Below are 22,346 nucleotides of genomic sequence, written 5' to 3' on the forward strand. Positions count from 1 at the left end.
GTATATACACGCAAGTATATATGTGTGCATGCATTCAGCATTTCAAATAGGTGTGTTTTCGAATTGCTTGCGATTTTTGCAAATTTGTTGTTGATTATTGAATTTATTTGTGTGCAACAAAAAAGAGAGCAAATCGAATTGGATACATTGAATTTTCCAAGCAATTCTCATGGCATGCTATTAGCCAAGGTGTGTGTGTGTATTTGTGTTGTGTAATGCATTACTCGTACCAACTACGAAAATAAAATACGATAAAATAAAGATATGTGTGCTCGACAATACAGTTAAGTCGTCCTTGTCCTGCAGCTTGAATAGCATTTGAATTATGTAATTGTTTGTGTTTGTTACTTTTATTTTATTTGTAATTGTGAGTTGGCCTACAAATTGTGCGCCACCATTTCATGCATTTTGGTTGTGTGAGCACAAGCAGGTAACAAATTTAAATTGCGCTTGTAGTTGTGTTTCTGGAAAATCGGCATCATACTCGGGGCGTTGAAGTGCGTAAATGCCTCTATAACATATATGTATGTGTAAAATTGTTGCAAGTACTTATGATATATAAAAACATTTGTCTCAACCTGTATGATGCCTGTTGCCATTTAATTGCGTGTGGATATTATCGTAGGCGAGTACTTCACAGTCACCCGAAATGCTGGCAGTTTAAATTTTGTTTTTCTAACAGATCAATACTTATAGAGTTAAATGAAAACTGTATACCAAAGCAGCTATTAGGCTTGCACTGGACTTACTCAGCAATAAGTAGCTTTTGTTAGTAAAAATTAGCTAACTCGACTCTTTTTGGGTTAAACAGCAACACTGCTTTGAAAAAGGCTTTTCTTTAGCACTATTTAAGAATTGATTTAATTAGTTATGACTTCGACTTACTTCCGATTTAAACTGTTGTGCTGTTGCCGGAAAACCCTTCGCTACAGTCTTTTAACTTGAACCTCTCGAATCTCTCTATTTTTCAAATTCTAAGTGCCTAACATACTCGTATAGCGCTAACAACACTCGAAACCTTTAAATTTCATTTCAAAGTTAACATCAACTTTCCGTCTTCTCTCTACTCTCATTTGAAATTCAAGACATGCCATAATTTGCGAAGGTTAATTAGATTGCCGGCACAATAGCGGTTCATGCAAGTGCATAATTCACACACTCAATAATAGAAATGGCGACAATAAGTAAAAAAAAAAAAAACACATAAAACAGTAGTTGGGGAAAGCGGCATCAGCTAAGTAGGCGCACAAGCTGTAGACAATGGTCGAACCCAAACACCACTCACTACTCTGACAGCCATTCGTTTCTTTACTGCTATTACTGGCAGGTAGTTGTAACTATAATTGTTGGCAGTTAGACGAACGGTACTGAGTGGAGTCGCCGATTTTACTTCGAGCACATGCACTTGCACTTGTCGTCATTAAGTATGGGCTTGTGTGTGTGAATGCGCTTAATTGGCTGTTGGCTAATGTTGTCCTTGTTATTGTTGTTTTTGTGTTTATTGTCATTTTCGTTTTTTGTCGATAGTTGAGCTGCAGTTGTTTTAGTTGTAGGCTCATAACTTTTTAATGAGGCTAATTGAATGTGTTGCAAGCAAGCCGAAGTTGCACAGGGCGGCAGGGTGGCAGGGTGGCGAAGTGACGCGCAGGCGAAGGCGTCAACAATGGCCGCAAAAAGCCGAAGCTATTGAATGCGGCGGTGGATTGGTGAAAATTGTAGAGACACAGCAGGTGAGGCAGACGACTTCACACACACACACTCACACATGCAAAGCCGCCCTGATTAGTTCGGTTTTTGTTCTATGCGCTCATTGTCGTTTCGTTTCTTTTGCTTGTACACACACACACATACACACACATTCATAAATCTAATTGATTAGCTGCCTGTGTGTTGGGCTACAGGGACAACTAGGCGCTGCTGAACTACCATATTTTAAGTTTATTAGGCCATAATGGCGGCAAGTGTAGAACATAAAATGCAAATGATGTATAATTAATGGCCAGATTGGAATTATTATAGAGCGTACAGCTGAGTGTATGGCAGCGTGCAGGGAATGTTAACACTTGTACACAATATTGAATGTGAGCAATTTAGAGTTTTCCTAGAAAATCTATATAAACACACACACCAATTGTTGGTTTCATGCCGTAGACAGCGCTTGCCTTTGCTTCAGCACCTGCTTATCGATTTTATATATAATTTCGCTGCACAAGCTGCAACAATCCATAAAATAGATATATCTTTTAACTTAATTAAAAATGATTGCTTCCTCTCTCCGCCAACTTGCCACGTCACCGGTGATTGCAACATTGCATGTGTGCGCAATAAGGTAGCGAATAAATTTCCAAGTTATCAATTACAGTTGCGGCTAATGCAAAATATCAAGTCAAAGTAGGCTCCTCAGGCTAAGTGACAGCTGGAAAGATAGACGGCAGACGAGTTAGCATATTGCCGAGAAGGCTGAAAACAAAACAGCGCCGCCGCAGCAAAAGCAGCTACGCTATAATGGTGCGGTGGAAAGGGTGAAGTGTGCGGCTTCTGCTGTCTTAGGTGGCAGGCATTTAGCTAATTTCTAATGCATTTAATGCAAATGTAAGTGTATGTGTGCAATTTACTCCTGCAATTGTGTAATTAAATTCGCTGGCACAATTACGGTTCAAGCGTGTATGCCTGCTAGTTGCAACACGCCAACGTTGCGCCAGTCCATGCACGTAAGACGAGCGCTACGGCGGCAAGAAGTGGCAATAAAAACTCATTTAACAAAATGAATTATTATGAATGCATATGGAAATGCAATTCTCATTTATATGCCGTTCTAACTAACTAACATCACTACAACGCCAGCCGCGGCCCTTTGCACCAATACAAGCACCTGCAAATACATACATCAGCCATAAGCATTCTCCTCTCGTTAACCCTAACCAATCGGGATGCATAGTACGCTTTCTCCCACTCCTCGATTCGGTTCGGTTCGGTTCGGTCTTCTTTTAATGAGTAATTACCTCGATAGTTCTGCCGCAGAATATACTTGTGTTCAACTTTTATGTATTTCATTTTACTTTGACAAGGCTTTTTTGTGTTTTTTATATTTTTTATGTGTTTGCGGCAGTTGTGGTTATGCTTCTGCCCTCGCTGCCAAATGCTATGCAAGTAACTATTCATTTCTGTCATTGAAGATGACATTTACATTTGGGTGCAACCGTTTGAAGTCGCTGCTTCGTCTACTTTAACCCACATCGTTGTCCTTCAGCATTACTAATGTTGCTACACAAGTCTATTATAAATTGTTTGTTTTTAAACAAATAGTGTTGCTCTTATTGTAAATTTATGAGTAATTACCTAGAACGTTTTGAAATTGGCAGAGACCACCCACCCACCAAACACATCAGAAAGTGATAAGTAAGAATATTAGTTTTTATTATCCAAGCGTTTCTTAAAAAATTGCATAGATTTCTGTGAACAATTTTCTAACGATTTAAGCGAACATAAAGCTGTGTTTTTCGCTCTCGAAAATTATATATTCAACTATTCCACTTTGACATTATAAAAGAGCATTCCTATGAGTACTTGGAAATCTGGATATGAGCGAGGTATGTCAATAGTTAAAATTAGTCAAAGAGCTCAGTTATTACTCTCAGCAAGAGCCTTTGATAACTATATGTTCTCTAACCTATGAGCTAAAAGTTATCGAAAACAATACATCTTGTTAATCGACTTTGTGCAAAACCTCTTTTTTTAACCATTATTCACAGTTTATCTGTTTAATTACTGCATGGAATCCCAACAAGCATAGGTATTAGTAAAACCATAAAAAAAAATCACGTGTAGGCGATTTTCAAAAGCTGTTTTCAAACACTTTAACGGTGTCTTTAAATTTAGCTTAGAACTGATGTGGTTCCATTGCAATAAAGTGTATTTATTAACGAAACCAATGTCAATATGCCTTCGAAATTCGTACGTGGTAATTTATTTAGCTGCTGAACATCATACTTTACCGTTATACCAGTAACCAATTGCACATACCAAACACACATTATTCGAAAAAACAAAAACGTTTATTGGCCGTATTGCCAAAAAACGTCCATAGGGGTGCATCTAAAAAACGAAGTCTCAAAGCGGACGCAATATCCGAGTGCGCAAACAAGTTGACACAATAAGAAATAACAAAATATAGCGTCCGCAATATAAAAAAATTTAAAAAAACGGAATAGGAGTAACAGCGTCACATAGCCACACATGCACTTGCTAAAGTTTAATATGAGGCAACTGTGCTCCGCCAATCAGCAGTCTCATGTGAGGACATAACCTGCCGGCGAGTCTCATACATAGAAGACAAGGTGGGTAGAATTGAATTGCGTTTCACAAAGGGGAAATCATGGACTGGCTGCTGTTGGGCTGGCAAAGCCTATCCGCGCCGACTTTTTCATTTTCTTAGCCACACTGCCACCAACACACACAAGCAGGCACGTAAATTAAGTTGCCCGACAGGTGGCATGTGGCAAGTGGCATGCGCGTATTGGTGGTCCACCACTACACATGTTGACGAGAATTAATTGAAAAAATAGAACAAGTAGTCGGTGGAATTTTGCATTGCGCCTAAAAAGCGACTATGAAGAGCAAAACAAAACATAACGCAAACGAAAGATGAAAATACATGTGTTGCTGTAGGCATGTGTGCGCATTGACGAAGGCAGGAGAAATACGAAGCCGAAATAAAACGATAAACAGGAAACTGTGCACGTTATCAGCAATTGGGTGGCACTAAAGGAGAATAAACAAATGAAAAATTGCGCAATGCACACGCATATGGCTATGTGCCACATGCCACATTTTTACGAATGTGCAAGCGTGCAGCAAACAAAACCAAAACGGTGAAATGTGCGCTGAAAGCTGGTCAATGCCAGCAACGAACGCAGGCACATAGTGTGGCAGAATCGGACACAGTTGAAGAGCGGTGCAAAAGGGACGGGTGTGTAACGGTACCATCATGGCTGCGTTCTAAAAAAAATGAAGACAACTTTTAGGCAATGCAATTGGATATTGAGAAGCGTAGAACCAAAACAGAACAAAACAATTGTTTTGCAAATACTTTTAGCGGAGAAGAGGAGAAGGGGAGAAGAGAAAGCGAAGATGTGAACTGGCGCAGAGCGACAAGCGAAGTTGCAAGCACATATTTGTGTTTATTGCTCACATCGCTCGAAACTTTTTACCGGGTATCGTTAAGTTTTGTTGCCTACTTTTCGGCGCTGCATGAAGGCGCGGTGCTAAATTTATTCTTGATTTTTTTGGTTATTTGCCATTAACCTTTCCATTTATGGCAGTTTCAAGCCGCTTTTCTTTGGGTGGGGCCTTTTCGTGGTAAAACTTTAAAAGGATGAGACGTATATTTATTTCTTAAAAAAGCTTAAGCTCTTTGTTTAGCCGAGTAAACGGATTATAAAAGATGTTTACATTAGCTGACCTTAAGAAATTGCCAATAATTCACCTAGCTTCATCTACTTGCGTAGCCATTTAAATGTCCATAAACCGCTATCCCTCATCTACGTCATAGCGGTTTATTGTCAAATACAAATACATACAAACAACCGGCTGAAGTAGTGTCCAGTTGGATTTCAGTTGTCATAGAAACGCAGCAAGCAGCGCAAGCAAACTTCGCTGACCACTCGGCGGTGAAATAAATTTTAGAGCCCTCGAAGTGCGAAGGCATGCGACGGCAGCCGCCTATGGAACATACCGATAAAAGAAAAGTAAAGAGCAAACAAATTAAAAATGAAAAAGAGGAAGACTGGCAATACAAATTAAAAAATAATAATAAAAAGGCAGCAAAAAGCAGAGCGAAAGGGCCAGTACAACGCAGTCAAGAGACCAGCAGTCAACCCACCAACCAAATTGAGGTACACAGACAAGAAGTCAAACTGCAAAGGCAGAACAACTTCTGGCCAACAACAGCAAAGAAATGGGAAAGAAGCTAAAAGTTTCGCTTCGCAGCGGAAGTGTAAGCGCGAAAAATGCGCGCCCCAAATAAAGCAAAAAGTAGGACGCTTTTACTTTTATTTTCGAAATAAAAAAGTTTGATAAAACAGCTGAAAAGGCATACAAACACAGTGGGCGCCCCTCTATGCCACCATCACCGCAAAGCAACAGCCGATAGACCACGTCGCTGACGCCGAAAAAAGGAAAAGTGAAACGTGAGCCCAACGACCTAACGCACGAACGAAGTACATAAGCGCCAGCATAAAAAATGTTGGAAAACGCAAAGCTGAGCGCTGAAAAAAATATTTGCTTTTCAATGACAGCAAATTGGGTGGTAAAGCATAGCGCATGCGGTGCAATTGGTTGTGTGGCGTAGTGACCAACACCACGCGACCTCACCAACTCGCTACCCCGCACGCGAGCAGAGGCGAGACGCGTTAATGCATACGCGAGTGTCCAGCGCTGTTTCGAGATAGTCAGCTGGGGCATTAACACAATCATATGAAAATTGAGAGAAAAAAGTGTAGAATGTCCTCGCTCAGCCGTACGGCGGTTCGTTGTCAACCACTCAATATCTGATGCGATTGGACCACTCGAGAAATCATTAAAGTGCCTGTGTCTGACCAGCTTTCGGGCACTCGCACGCCTAAGTCAGTGTCCACTTACATTTCTGCTGGACATCCGTGCACTTTGCACGCCTCCGTACGTCTGATCAACGAACTGTTGTCCAGTGTATTATCTGGCAGGTCCAGTGTCCAGTTCGGAAGCGCGTTCAATGAACGAGAAAGAATAACTGTGGCCGGCCACTGACCAGGCAATCAGAAAGCTGAAGTTAGCAGTCGCGTGCTGGGGAAAAATAAATGATAGGAAAACGCAAGCAAGCGAGTGCGGCGTGAAAAAATGCCGGCGAAAATGGGAAAAACTGTCGGAAAAATACACAGAAGAAGTGCAAACAAACCGTGAAAAAAATAAAAAAGGAAGAAATTTTTTAAATGCCTTCCTCACCCCCAAAAGAAAAGGAAATATAAAAAATGGGACGTGTCGCAGACGTCGTCAACGACAGCCGCTTGGCAGTGACCAGCTGTGTGTTTGTAGACGGAAAACTGTTTAAGGGATGAAGTTGAAGTATGGATGTATGACATGGAGAATGATGGAAAACCGTACCCGTCCGACACTTGAGTAGCTAAGTGTGGGTATGCGGTTGGGGTGGCTGGGATGGTTTAAGCAACTGTTGTTGGTAATGCAAACGGCTATCAAATGGTATTGCACGCAATACTTATGAGGCACACTAGCTCTGGCAGCCGGTGTTAGGTGACACCACTGGTCAACGGCGCATTGCCTAGGTCTATGGCAAAGAAGTGCCACAAAACAGTTTTCACTCACTTGCCTTACGCGCCACCACTCCAAAGTCCAACTCGACACCGACAACTGTTCCACTATGTACACCACAGTTGCGCGCAACAAGCACAAAGAAGCCAGCGTTTATTCCCCAGCGATTTGTCGGCTGTGCGCTCGCGGCACTTCAATGCGTGGGTGGCTGCAGCCTATTGCCATTGTTTGGCATTCGTGCCACACTCCTTCTTATCCTCTTTTGCCTTTTTGGATCTGGTATAATATTTTAAGCGCGCGCACTGCCTACCGCTCTGCCTGCCTGGCCTGACACGTCCATTCTTCAATATTCTGCCGTACATGCGTTTTCAAGTTCTCGCATTATTTTTTACGCTTTTTATTTAATCTTTTTTTTGTTTTTTTTTTGTTTTTGCTTTGCTTCATTAATGTGCCGCCGACCAGCGCCCTCATTGTGGTATTCTTGCTGCATTAACGCGAATCCTTCTCGTGTTGCCAAGGACTATCTCGGCGCGGACGTTCGTGGCCATTCGCCTGTCAATGCTTCCTGTTAATTCATTTTTTTATTATCTACTTTAGAGTGGCGTTGTTGTTGTCATACTTTTACGGCGCTCGTTGTGTCTATTTTTTACGTTTTTATTTTGCTCATTGTATTTGTCGCGTGTTAACATTTTGTTGCCTTTTTTGCCGATTTTGATTGCTGCATTTTTCCAACTTTTTATCTCCATTCGCGCGCGTTTCCTTTGCCGCTGTCGTCCTTTTATCCATTGATGATTTGCTTCATTTGCTTTGCCGTGCAATACACCAACGAGTTTGTTGTTGTTTATTCAAACAATATTTGCTTTTTGTTTTGCTTTTATTTTTCGCCTGGACGCCGGCCATAATGCTTCTTTCTTTCCATTCCTCTTCTCATTTATGTGTAGGTAAAGCACAAAGCTAGCGGGGGAAGTGTGCGTGGAAAGTCAGTCAACTGCAGCAGTATTTGACACTTTATTCTTCCACTCATAGACAAACTTAATAAGAAGAAAAACTTACAACTACTCACACATGTTCGACTATTGTTTACGCCTGTCTGTATGCTGGACAGAATGGTGTTAATTGGAAATTTTAGATAACTGGCAATTTAGTAATTGAACACCGACAGTGCAAGGGACCACCGATTTTTCCGCATTATATTTGCCATAAAAATTAGCTGAATCACTTAGAATATGTGGATTGGTATGCGTGCTAGTTTTTTGTACTTTTTTAGCTTTCAAGCTGACATCCTTCGATTTGTGAGTAATCAGAACTTACCCTAATTGATAAATAGATTTTTTAGTTAACAAATAACGTTTCGATTCCGCTTTAAGGATTACCGCCTAATACCATTACATACCTACTTGTATTACAAATTAATAAAAATGCGTAGGTGGCCTAAAATTATGCTTTCACAAATTTATTTAAAAAAAAGGTGCACTGATTTTATGTGCACTAAACATTTAAGTCAATATCAAGTGATATACAATATATTACTTGAACATTAAAATACCACATAGAAATGTATATACCGGATAGGCTAAATAAAAGTAATTTCACGGCAACTTGCAATGAAATCTGCTTTAGCCAACTCAGTATTTTATTTTGAACTTCGAAAGTTTAGTATAGTGCTTCTCCTACATTATAATTGCCAATTATTTATTTTAAAATGTTACATAATGATACATTTTCCAAACCAAACCCATTTCCCTAAGCCTGTTCCCCTTTTCTCCCTCCCTTTCTACCACTATTTGCTCTCTCTCTCATTCAGTAGACATCATTTATGTTTTACATTTTTCGTCCGCACTCACGTTTTATACAAAGGGTATGCTTCTCTATACATCATGTCCTTCCATATACATATGTAAATCTCCAAAAAGTATGCAAAGAAAAAATGCATTTAATTTTATACTTACAAACGAAAACATACATTTTTTCAACAACGAATACTTGATTGCGCTACTTTTTCATATTTTTTTGGCGCGCGAAAACTGAAGAGAAAGCATAAACAAAAAGCAAGAAAACCTGGACACAAAACAAAAGAAAGAATATACTATATACTTTTGCAGAGAAAATTTCGCCAGACCATTGCCAAAGCCTGAATATTTGCTTTGTTTGCTTTAGCAGGCTGGTCGTGGCTGTTGTTGCCATGGGTGGGCACGCACAGGGGCGGGGTAACTGGTCAATCGTTGTCAGTGTACTAACGCGGTTGGCATGGAGCGTTGGTCACTCGAGCCTCCATTTGAATAGCAATAATTTTCGGCGCGCACTTTTATTTCATTTTTAGCAGATTTCCAATTCGGTCTCTTCTACTTTTTAATAACTTTTATTTTTGTTTTACGAATTTTTAATGTTTTGACTGCGTTGACTGAAAAACAGCAAAAACCGGGAACAGAATTGTATTAAAAAAGGCAAAAATAGAAAATGAATTGAATTATTGCGAAAATCAACAGGAAGAAAGCTACAGCGCCCAAAAGCGAGCGACGATAAAGCCGCTTCTGCGAAACAGACGGGGTTGGGCGCGATGTTTTGGGGTGTGCGCGTCAATGCCCCGATATGCACTTATGCGTCAGACAGCTGCTAACACACTGGGTATGAGGCTGTCGTCTTTTCAATGTGTCGTTTTTGGCGCGCACATTGCATACTTTTAGGCTGTGCACCGCGAAATTATCATGCAAACAACACATGTGACTGTAGTCCAGCGACAAATGAACATGAAAGTAGAAACACGAACAAAAACAAAATACAATCACATACACACTTACGGTTGCATAAATAGCGCCCAGTTAATATGGACGGCTGCAGCTTTGGGTGCTGGGAATTTCAAAATAAAAGAAATTTCGGAAATATTGAACGCGTTACGGTCAAATGCAGTTGGCATACGAGCACAGAATATTTGATTTCACAGCCCGAACACCGCTGTCTGGTGGCTGTAGTAGGTGGAGAGGCTGGGCGCATAAAATTGCCAAAATAAAAGCAAAAACTTAGATAAATTGCAATTTTGCTTCGCTGATTCATTTTTTAATGAGTTGGTGAGTCGCACAACAAAATACCGCCAGCCCACTCCCTCGAGCCGAGCGTTACTTTGGTGGCATTGATTGCGAGAATTTCAGCCCAATCCTCACCATATACTACGCTGGTCAGCACATATGTGCATATGTGTGAGTGTGCGCAATTGCCGACTGAAAAGGGTTGTTCTCCTCGTTGCTCGGCCTGGCTCTTTGCTTTTTTCGGCGATTTTCTTTTAATTTCCTGCCGAATTTTCTTGTTCACGTTCACTGTTTTGTTTTAAAAATGCATTTTTCTGCTTTTCTGGTCAACTGCTGCATTTTGTGTGAATGCATTTTGCACGCCCCGACCCCAGCGTGGAGTCCGAGCTCAATATGGGCTGACACAGGGCAAGCGCATCGCAATTACAACGCCACTGAAATTGCACGTTGACTTATTATTTGTTTTAGGCACTTGGCTGCAACGCCGACAACCACCCTTGCGCCACCCTAATGGACCGCATCAGGTGACATGGTGCAAATATTGCCACCCTCGCTGCTGAGCTGTTTATATGCTTGTGTGTTTTCTTCATTTTTTCGACTAAAGTTTATGAGCTCTCAGCGCTGTGGCATCGAGGCGTTAGGCAAATATTTTTGCAACCCCCAGCCGTGGATTCTTTTAGGCGAACGCCGTTCATTGCACATTTTATGCATATTATACGCTTTGCTTAATGCAAATACACATAATTTTATTAATGCGCGTACATATGTTGGTGTGGTGGTTGTCTGGCGAACACCTATGTGTGCGTGAGCTTAAAGTCTGCGATCGGAGTGTGGAGAGGCTTATTTTGAGTATCCTTTGTTGGTCACGTTTCCGGCCCTTTATGCTATTTCAATGCTGCGATTTGAATGAGAGAAATCAATTTCTTTTGTGCAAATAATGTGTTAACTTCATGTACGTGCCGTTATTTTACACACACAGACAGAGCACCAGCGCTGAAGCTACTTAAATTTGCTGAAAATCATAAAAATTATACAATTTCAATTTGAGTAAGTAATTACTCTTTAAGCGCTTAGTTTCCAGCTTCCGTTTGCACTGACCTAAGCAAACTCTCTCTTTTAATAGTTTACAGTAGTTTGCTCCTGACTTTTTTGTCAAATATGAAACGTCAGTCATCGCTCAGCCACCTTTTTCGCCAGATTTGACACCCCATGACTTTTTTCTGTCCGCTTCGTAGAAGGACGCCATGAGTCCATTGACCTAATATATAAAAATCGCCAGACAAACTTTTGGCGTCGTAAACAAACAGCTGCCAAGCACACACTAATTGACATATGAAGATCGACTTTAACATCAATATGAATAATAATAAATATAATCCAAGATAGAAAATTTTTATCGATAATTTATATGAATTGGTCCTGGTCAAATTTGAACTTGTTATTCGGTGTACAATTAAAAAAGTCTGCCAGTTAAGAAAATCAAATGAGAATTTTTAAGGTGCACTATTTATTGTTATGCCATAAGTGAAGCGGAACGGGTTGCTAGCCACACCAATAAATATGAGGATTAGGAAAATATTTCCCACAAAACTCTATAGAGGACTTTAGGCTATGAGCATATTGAACGCTGCGAAGTTTAAAGGCAGAATACGAACGCAGAGCTACTCACAGTTAAAAAGGAACAGGTAGTAAATCAGTAAAATTATAAATATCTTGAAGAAAACTGGCAGAAAGCCTTGCAGCTCAAGCTTTTAAAGCTCATAGCTAACCAAAAGCCACCACAAATTGTAAACTTAATCAATACCTTTCATATGGCGCACAATACATTGCTCATTTTCTACGTAGCGTCCACGTTGACCTTTTAACTTTGCATAATTACTGCATATTTACTCTAATATAAAAAAAAATATATAATACACTCAATTAGCTCATTGACTGAAATAAATGTTATTGACTGCAATTGTTTGCCTTTCGATTTGCAGCGCATATATAAATATACTTCATGGCGCATTTGCAGCGAAATCAAACGGAAAATCCAAATTACGTGTAAATACGTAGCTGCACAGAAGTTTTCGTAAGCAACAGCAACAAATACAAAATAAACGCATAATAATGAAAATAATAATAAAGTTTGTGCATATTGCAATTATCATATGAAATCAATTAATGCGAATGCGCCTTAGCATATGCAATGAGGGCCAATAGCCAGAGTTAAATACGCCGTCGGTCAGCGAACATATTCTTAACTCTGTTTGTACGGCGCATTTAAACTACATACATACAAAAAAGTATAGTTAACGAACATATGCCTAGATGTGTGTGTGTGTTTGTACGTTTGCGTGGACAGAAGAGTGTTTAAACGGTTCTTCGCCCGCAGGACGCGCGATTGGACACATAATCGAACACTTTGAAAAGTTGCACTCTCCAGCCATCAGCCGACAGCACACAAGCAGCGGCGCGCAAGTAGTTTAAGGACACGTTGGCCACACAACCACACACACGCAGACGTACAATGGTGCGGTGGTGCACACTATTTGCGCTGCAGTGTCTTTGAATGGCCTGCCCAGCGCTGGTGATAGGCGTGGTGTTGGTGGTGGCAACGCTTAAAAGTTCAATGTTTGGCGCACAAATCGAAACTGTGTTGAGATTTATGACTGTTGCTGTATGTACGTTGATAGTTTTTCGCTTGTTGTTTTTGCTGTTGCTTGCAGGCGCTATCACAACACCAGCAGTTGCAAATACCAACATGCACTATTATAAGTACGCATGTATGTGTGTGATAGTGTGAATGTCCTGGCTGTTGGCATGAACGCTATGGAGAAACACCGGTCACCAACCAACGCCGATTACTATTGCCTGCCACCGATTACAACACCACTGCTGGCATATGGATGTGTGGTGCTCAATATACGAGTATATATATATATATATATTTTAATGCATGTGTGTCTTTGAATTTATCGGCACGTCTGACATTCCGCCACCTCCACGAAAGGATTGTGAGCGAAAAAAGAGGCAACATTAAAATGAAGTTGGGCATAAGCATTGATGTGAAATGAATTAACTTTTCAACAGATTTGCGAATGCTCAATTGAATACGGCGACGAGCAGACTGATTGTAGACGAGTTGATACTAAAGTGTGTATGTGTGTGTGTCAGGCACTTCTGATTGAAGCCGATAAGCAGGCAACTTTGAAGTAGTGAATTAAGGCGTTTTGCTGAGCATTTAAAAAACATTTTCAATATCGTAGGAGTCAAATGTTGAAATAACCAATTCATAATAATTATTTGCATATTGAAGACTTATAACCAACATACTACATACATAACTATATTTCGACTGTTGCTTCTGTAGAAAATTATGTTGATATTAATGTTTTTAAAATTTACTTTTGAGTTTTGCTGATCGGTGGTCAGTGAATCAAGAAACTTCTGCGGGTTGCGCTATTTTAGACACAGTTCTATATAAAAACTAAACGAGATATATAAGTGAGCATACTTATTGTAAGCAATGTTAAAAAATGAATATGAAAAGCTTGTAACGAGCTTAAATGTGTAACAAAAAATTTTATAAAAACTTGTTATTATATAATTTAATAACTCAATAATCATACCATTGATTGTAAATAGTTTCAATACTTGCCAAAGAGTTCTTATGTGAAACAGAACACTGTACGCTTTGCTTTTCACTGCTCCTGACAGTTTGGCCCGCTAACACCTACAAAATTCTTAGCAGACAGCATTTAACCGCATATTTTATTGATAAATATCAAGAATTTATTCAAATTTTAACATTTTCATGAAACGCACACATTTTGGTAACTAGCATATACCAACAGCTCCAAAGCAAATAAAATTCAATTATTTTTCTATTTTATTTACACACAATAATTGTGTTAACTGACAGAACCTTGCCGCCGCGCTACAATTAGCAATACATGGAAATAAGTATTTATACTCCATTAATGCAACCCACAATTTGTCCACTTAGAGAACGCTGCCACTTGTCATAACAAACCAGCTCGGCTGTCCTTTAATTATGCGGCGAGTATGATGGCAAGGCAAAGCTCGGATGACAATTTTCTTTTTATTTTACTATTTTTACGCTGCCGACCTTGATTGACCACAACGGTGTCGTCTGATTGCGAGACGCTTCACCAGCACTTGCCACAGCTGTTAATTGCAGCGTCGCAGCTTTGCGCCCGCGCCACTGATACCCTACTTAATGCTAATGCTGCAAATTAAGAATAAAAACAAACAGAAAAAAATGCTGAATAAGTTGAGAAAACACGAAAATCCGTAAGAGCGTCAAGCATATAAAAAAAATTATAAATAAAAAAGTAAGTCGCATCAAGGCAAACGAAGCGAAAGCAAGCTTTGCAAAAAGGTAGCATTTCACCCGAAGCGCTTCAGAAATGCTGGCGAAAAAAAAATAACGTATAAATTGTAGAAAAGTGAAGAGCGACACGTTTGGCAAAACCAATAGTAATTATTGGCAATTAATACTGGCCACTATTACCCCAATAGCCACCCTTGACTACCAGTAGCATGTGGAGAGCGGAGCGTGGAACGCTTGGACACACTGACAGCTGTTCTGGCCGGCGAGACTACCGAGCACAAAAATGCTTATAAACGAGACAAGAATAAAAAAAAAAAATATATGTATATAAAGGTAGCCGAGCGCGTGCTTAATGATATTTGGTTTAGGTGTCCGTCTGCATGGCTAGCGGCGCGCACGAAGGTCCTGCTTTGGCGCTAAGGTGTTGCCGCTGCTTTCGTTGGGTGGGAAATTTTGCCAGCGCTTGCAATTAAATGCGCGACAGGCTATTTGCATAGGAAATTAACATAATTGCATTAAACACTGTCTTGCCAACGTTAAAACCGTTAATGGCGCTGCTAATATTGCCGCAATGAGCACCGCAGCTACGGAGCGTTTAAGCATAAAGAAATTTTAGTATTAAAAAATCGATGAAATGCAGAAATATTGGTTGGTAGAATTTAATATGTAAATATGGTGAACATCCAGAAAAAATTCAAAGTAAATCACATTATAAGTGCTGTGGGGGGTATCTATCCGCGAGAGATCCCTCGCCCTATTTTAGGTAAACCTGTAATAATTACATTATAAAGAGCATAAATAAGAAAAATATGTGTATATATCGTGGTAGTCTTTTTTCCTTAATGTGGAGGAAAGATTAAGCTAAAAACTTTCAATGCGTCAGAAATATAAAAAAGGCTTGGGGAGAAGTGTTATGTTGTGATCGCTAGAAGATAGATATCAGCATCCACTAAAACTTTAAACTTCATACAGAGAACTAAAGATTCGAGTCGCCAACTGCTTTTAGTTTGTCACCTGAGCACTTGAGCCTAAGAAACGAAGCTAGCGCTGGATACTGCAAGAAATTGCAGAACATAATGGATTTTCTATTCGTCCGTATTCGTCCGCTATTGATAGTACCACTAGACACTGTCCAGTATAGCGACTTGCGCTGTCCAGTTATACCGATCCCACCAATCATCCAGCCACTACTCTTTATTGCAAGCGATTTTTTGGTTTCCCAACCTTTTGTCACTTTTTATACCATAAACAGCGTTGCCCCCTTACCAAAGCACGCAAACAGCTAGTTAGTGTGTTGCATCCGCACTAATATGTACGCAATCGTTCCATATTAAATTTATTTCACACATGATTAATTTACATCCTCTACTAGTATTCAAATGAGCTGCATTAAAAGCGGCAATCAAATGTTGCACGTTCTGCATGAATTAGTGTCAGTTGCATTACAATAAATTAACATAATAACAAAAACAACGACATAAACAGCAACATGAAATATGCAAACGTGCGAAAAGCTTTAAATAAGACAAGCGTATGGAATTGCATTTAACTTACTAACATTGTACGACGAACACACACAACGACGCATGCACAGCTGCCAACTGGGCAACGGTAGATTACATTAAATGCCAGTTATTACGCCTGATATCGGCGAGTTTTTCAAATGTACAACTTGTTCGACGCATAGCCTAACATTAGCGCCAACTGTTCGTGTGTATGTGTGAGCTCGCTGCGCCGCGCGCTTATTAAGGGAATTATGAAAATTCGCAATTAGACTGGCAGCAGCAGCAACACATCCGCCACTGCGCACCACACTACATTGGGAAAACTTACACGAATTTGCATATGCTCACTGTATGCGCTGTGTATTTGTCAGCCTCATCAGCGTGTCAGCAAACATATTGTGTAATTACATAATACAAATATAATTTAATAAAGTCACTTAATGCGAAATGCTACTTGCTACATGTGGCAGTTGTAAGCTGACTGTTAGGTTTTGAATTCCGCCACATACACGCATATGCGCTCTCGGTACGGACACTGTTCTGCTGGCGAAATAGGTAATCATTTGTAGAGCCTATTCATGGCTAGGCTATTTTGTTTGAACACAAGCACTACGGTGCGTATGAGTGATATTTAAACAAGCAGAATCAAATAAATTGTAGTGATTTGAATTGAAATATGTTGAATTGTATGCAACAACTGCATGTATGCACAGTCTTTAATACGTTGTAATTAAGATTTATAAATAATTATTAAAAACTAAAAGTCAGTAACTGATTATATTGCAACTTACGCTTTTTCTTCCCCAAACAGGACTATGAAAAGGACATCACCAGCCACAAGCTTAACTCACCGATTAGCAATCATAGTCTGCATGAGCTGCACAATCAGAACTCTTACGAGAAGGATCACGTCAAAGAGCTGGAATTTTATCAAAGCTTAGCCAAGGCAGCGTCGCTGGCAAATCACAATGACGCACATACACGCCATTCGCCTGAATCACATGAGATGTCACCGCCCGCTTCGCCGCAACCGATGCAAATCGACACCGATGTGGGCGAAGATTGTGATGCGCGCGATCAACTCAATCCCTTGTCCGACGCGGAGGATCACGAACAGCAAGCGAAGGCATCCGCTTCGGCTTTAGCGGTGGCAGCAGCGGCAGCGCAAGCGCACCTTAACGGAACTAGTGAGTACATATCGCAATCCAATTATATCAAAATTAAAAAAACTAAAACAACACAAAAATTCAAAAAATTTTTTTAAAGTTTACATACTACCTTTTGCGTTAAAATAACTCTACTTTTCTTAAGTAAAACGTTGGTTATTCAACTGTTTTCGTAAAATAATCCACCAAAAACTCTGAGGTGTGCATAGAAAGTCCTAATTTACACCACAATTTTCACTTTTTTAGAGTTGAGTAAAGAAAACTAGATTAGAACTAGACTAGTCTAGTGGGCTAAGTTTAAAGCTTTCAAAATTATAACTATTTGTTTACATATTAATATACATATACACATGTATATATATTTAGAGCAGCATTCGTCTGTACTCACTCCTTCAATAGAGAACTTGAGATAAGGCCTAAATATCATTTCACAGGTCTTTAAATGTCCCCGGTCTCGTTTAATGTGAACCCTTAGTTGTTTCAATTAACTCGTCTATAAGGCAAGCGTTTAGGGAATCCGCATAAATGTCCAACTAATCGAGCAAACCAAGAGGCATCAGGGCACATTGACATTTACTGACAGCTTACACACTTACACACACACAGCCGCACAGATAACTTACAAGCCGCACACGAGTAGAACGTAGCAAGGGCGCACAAACGGGTCATTAAGTACCTCGAACAGGCAACAACGAACACTGCATTTAACTCATCAAAGCCCGAACCACAAAATTTTACTAATAACTTGCAACTTGTCTCATTTTTACCCTCTTACTCCACAAATACACCGCTACGCTTCAAACTGCACACACCGGCCACCACATACAACTTCAACAACAATAATAACCACCATGCACCCACCGTAACCGTACACACTGCAGTGCAAGACATGATAAATTTACAAAAATTACAAAATTTAGCCACGCTACAGCAGCAGCAACAACAACAACAACAGCAGCAACATCATCACCTACAACATTCCACCGGCGGCAATGGCATACACCAGCATCAGCATCAGCATCACCACCACCACACACAGCTTCCGCACTTGCATACGCCACCTGGCGGCTCTGCCACACCGGTTAGCGTGGCACAGAGTGTCACACCGGCGACAGCAGCAGCATTAGCAAGTCTTCAGGGATTAGCGGCTGGTATCAGCGCCTCAGCAGCAGCGGCGGCAGCGCTCAACTCACCACTCAATTTGACTGTGGGCGCAGGTGCTGGTGGCAACGGTGGCATTAGTGCTTGTCTGCCACCAATTGTTGCCACTGGCCCACACAGCGCACCCTGCTCCCCCAACACGCTGTCCGCCTCGAATATGTTGGCTGCAGCAGCAGCCGCCGCCGCGGCTTCCAACAATAATAATAATAAAGTCATGTCACATGCTGGCGGCTGCGGTAGTGGTCAGGATAATGCCGGCAGTACATCGCCCAACTCGAGTTCGGTGCAGGCGCAGACGATGGCTCAAAACACTTTGGCAAATGTGTTGAATTCAGCAGCGGCTGCCGCGGCGGCTGCAGCAGCAGCTGGTGCAGCTGCCACCGCCTCACCTCCGCCCGCGATGCCGACACCAGCGACAAGCGCCCAAATGCCGCAACTGATACTCGCATCCGGGCAACTGGTGCAGGGCGTGCAAGGGGCGCAGCTGCTCATTCCAACGGCACAGGGTAAGTAGCGTATATATGTATTTATTAATTGCTGTACTTACTGCTCACTTAGTTCGCTAATAGTATGAAGAAGCTAATGATAAAAGACTGTTTATGTAAACTCACCTGAGTTTATAGCCTAAGTCGTAAAATGTATCATAGTATGGTATTACGATTGCGGCATCCGAAAAATCATAGCAAATTGCTGACCGGCAACTATTTAATATTTTTTAAAAGACTTTGGTTTAACGAGTTTGTGCTGTAACAAAAAAAATTCTTCCATTTTTCTTTATTTTGCAGGCATAGCCGTGCAGACCATTCTGACCATACCAGTGAGTCCGCAAATCAACACCAACGAGCAATTCTTGCAGAACTTCGGCGCTTTTGCATCATTCCAACAACAGCAGCAGCAACAACAAGCACTCTTGCCACCACCTTTACCACCAGCGCTCGCTGCATTGCAACACGCTTCAACGCTGCCTCAGCTCGCGCAAACACAGACGAATTTACTTAAACCCAACCTGTTCTCGAGCAGCGTGCAACAGCTGTTAGCCGCCTTGCATCCGGAATTATTTGCTGCGGCCGCCGCTAATCATCACCTGCACGCCTCATCGCAAGCATCACATCATGCCATGCACCACGCGCAGCAACAACGCAGTGACCAACAATCGGCAGCGCCACCGCCACATCTTGCCCATCTGCCACCTCCGCCGCACCATCACCTCGCGGCACATTCGCACACGCTATCGGGCGATTTGCATTTAGCTGCCGCAGCAGCAGCGGCAGCAGCGCGAAACAGTGAAAGTGGGCATTCTCCACCCAGTTCACCCCCGCCGCACAGCATCAGCGGCGGAGCAGAGCGAACGGTCAATAGTGGTTCGTCGTCAAGTACAAAAGCCGCCGCGGCGGCAGCGGCAGCTGCAGCTGCTTTTCATCTTCAACAGCAATTGCACATAAAGCAAGAAACATCTCCGCGTCATCATCATCATCATGCGTTGCACTCACATACACACCATAGCGGCTCACATCACCACTCACTTCGACACACCGTGGATGAGCTCGCCTCACCAAACCGGGAAATTGGAAAGTCGGCAAACCCAAGTTCATCGGTTACATCGATGCATATGCCACCGGAAGTGAGCACATCTCCACCACCTGGACTTAGTTCACACCATCATCACTTTCATCACCGCAGCAATGTGTTGGGAAGTGGTCACCAGACGAGCTCGACACCATCGCCGCGTCCAAACTCGTCCACTTCGACGTGTACAATGACGTTGCGGGACCGTGATAGGGATAGGGAGAGAGAGAGGGAAAGAGACCGTGACCGTGAACGGGATAGGGAGAGAGAGCGGGAGCGTGAACGCGCTGAACGTACAGAAACTCATCATAAACGCAGTCCTACACGTGGCAGCGGCTCTCTAAACAACGGGCCCAATGCTATTGCGTGCAGTGGCATGAACCTCAGCCATCATTCTAATAAACGTGAAAGGGAACGTGAACGAGAGCATTTGAGACGTTCATCTTCACCTACACTCGGCTCAGGATGCAACTCAACACAATTGCCGGTGAGCGGTCGCAACTCCTCCTCCGTTACAAGTTCGTTGTGCGCTTCCAATACCAACTCATCCTCAATCAATGCATCAGCGTCAGCAACATCCGCCTCAGTATCCGCAACTGGCAATCAACATCACCAACATGGACATCTTTCACATCAACATCACCAAAGCCATCATCAGGCACACCACAGTCTACACCATCATCCGCATACTCTGTCGTCAGGCGTCACAACAAGTTCGGCTTCCGTCTCATCGGCCGGCGGCGTATTGTCGTCTTCAACATCAACGACATCCAACGAAAGAGGCTATTCATCTCCTTTGCGCGGCACAGCTGGCCAATTGTTCCGTACCCACTCACCGTCACCATCGTCGTCCGCAGCGGTAGCAGCCATCACGCACTTGCATCATCATCAACATCAACAACAACAGCAGCAACAACAGCACGGTCAACATGCACACAATATGAGCTCACCGCATGAGCGTGATTTTCTAGGAAATGGCGGCGGAATGAGGGCATCTCCACTGGGTATTGGCGTTAGTGGCGGCGGTGCATCGGTTGGCATGGGCAGTGGACAATCTTCAGCGGCCAGCATGCTCAACAGCATTAATAGGTAAGTTCATAGGGGTACGAAATTTCACAGTCTGCCACGAGACAGAACAATTGTGGCGCGCTGCAAAGTGTGGTTATGGTGTGCTAATTAGACTACAGAGAAGAGGAAAATTAATATGCGCCTTTGGGCCCACAAAATAACTTTTAATGGTTGCGTATCAGTGAAGGATATTTATTAAAACTCGCAAAATTGATATCGGCTCACACAAAGATGGTGCCTTAAAATAAGCTTACAGCAACTTAATGTATTTTAAGTACCAATTAATTCTCCTCTACTTGCATTGCAGACTCTCTGCCTCGGCAAATGGTGAATTGACCATCACAAAGTCGCTAGGTCCGCCATCAGCGACCGCGATACGTGCATCGTCTGCCTCGCCCACCTCGCCGGGTCTCGGTTCGTCGTCGCTTGGCATAAACACCTCATCTGCCTCACATTTGGTGCATCATCCGCACCATGGCATGCACTCGATGAAACTCAGCCCGACAACCAGTTCGTCGCTGCAACGTGAACGCGAGCGCGAACGTGAGCGGGAAAGAGAGCGAGAGCGAGACCGAGAAAGAGAACGTGAACGTGATCGCATTATTGGCAGTGGCCATGGAGAACCGACTTCACAACTCTCTCCCAACGGCACCGACGGTTCGAGCGGAGCGCACGATCTACTAATGGATTCACCGAGTGAGTAAAGATCGATTTCTTTTGATTACTTTTACTAAATTAAGACCTATAATAAACATATTAGGAAACCTTCGATTATTCCCGTTAAGTGGCATTTAAATGGCTGTTGAAAATTTTTCCTGATATGTCTTATAAGTTGTTCGATTAGGTTAGGATATTCATATATACATTTATCAGTAAACTAATTTTTATTACGACATAGTAGCCTTTGTGTACCCATCTTACGCCAAAATTGCGTTCATATATCACTAAGGGCTCAAGAAACCAACAATTACTGCTGGGTAGTTTCAAGCAGGGAAAATTGCAAATATGCGAGAAATTTTCAAGGAGATCTTGATCCTTTCTTTAAACTGCTGCAATATTTAAAATTCATGTCATGCAACAGATCCATACATACAGCGATACCATTGTTGTACTTTACTGGGTCTCCTCATTTATATGCACCGTAAGCGCTGCAAGAGCTGCCACAATACTGTTAGGCGGATTTTTATTGTAATTACTACGCGGATTTGCCTTCAGC

The 22,346-nt window shown here is 41.9% G+C and overlaps 1 protein-coding gene across 4 annotated transcripts in view; it reads left to right on the forward strand.

Annotated features, from left to right (window-relative positions):
* The window catches only part of pdm3 (pou domain motif 3), a 118,611-nt gene that overhangs the window by 88,013 nt on the left and 8,252 nt on the right, over positions 1-22,346 (forward strand). For 2 of the 4 annotated variants that reach the window (XM_036374507.2, XM_070107940.1), the window contains exons 4-7: positions 16,981-17,356; positions 18,217-19,002; positions 19,282-21,151; positions 21,438-21,826. In XM_036374507.2, the coding sequence (XP_036230400.2) occupies positions 16,981-17,356; positions 18,217-19,002; positions 19,282-21,151; positions 21,438-21,826 (3,421 nt within the window). Of the gene's footprint in view, positions 1-16,980; positions 17,357-18,216; positions 19,003-19,281; positions 21,152-21,437; positions 21,831-22,346 lie in introns of all 4 variants that reach the window. The other 2 variants (XM_036374510.2, XM_070107939.1) reach the window with 2 other exon arrangements.

The sequence above is a fragment of the Bactrocera oleae genome, chromosome 4 (assembly GCF_042242935.1).
Source record: "Bactrocera oleae isolate idBacOlea1 chromosome 4, idBacOlea1, whole genome shotgun sequence".
NCBI lineage: Eukaryota > Metazoa > Arthropoda > Insecta > Diptera > Tephritidae > Bactrocera > Bactrocera oleae.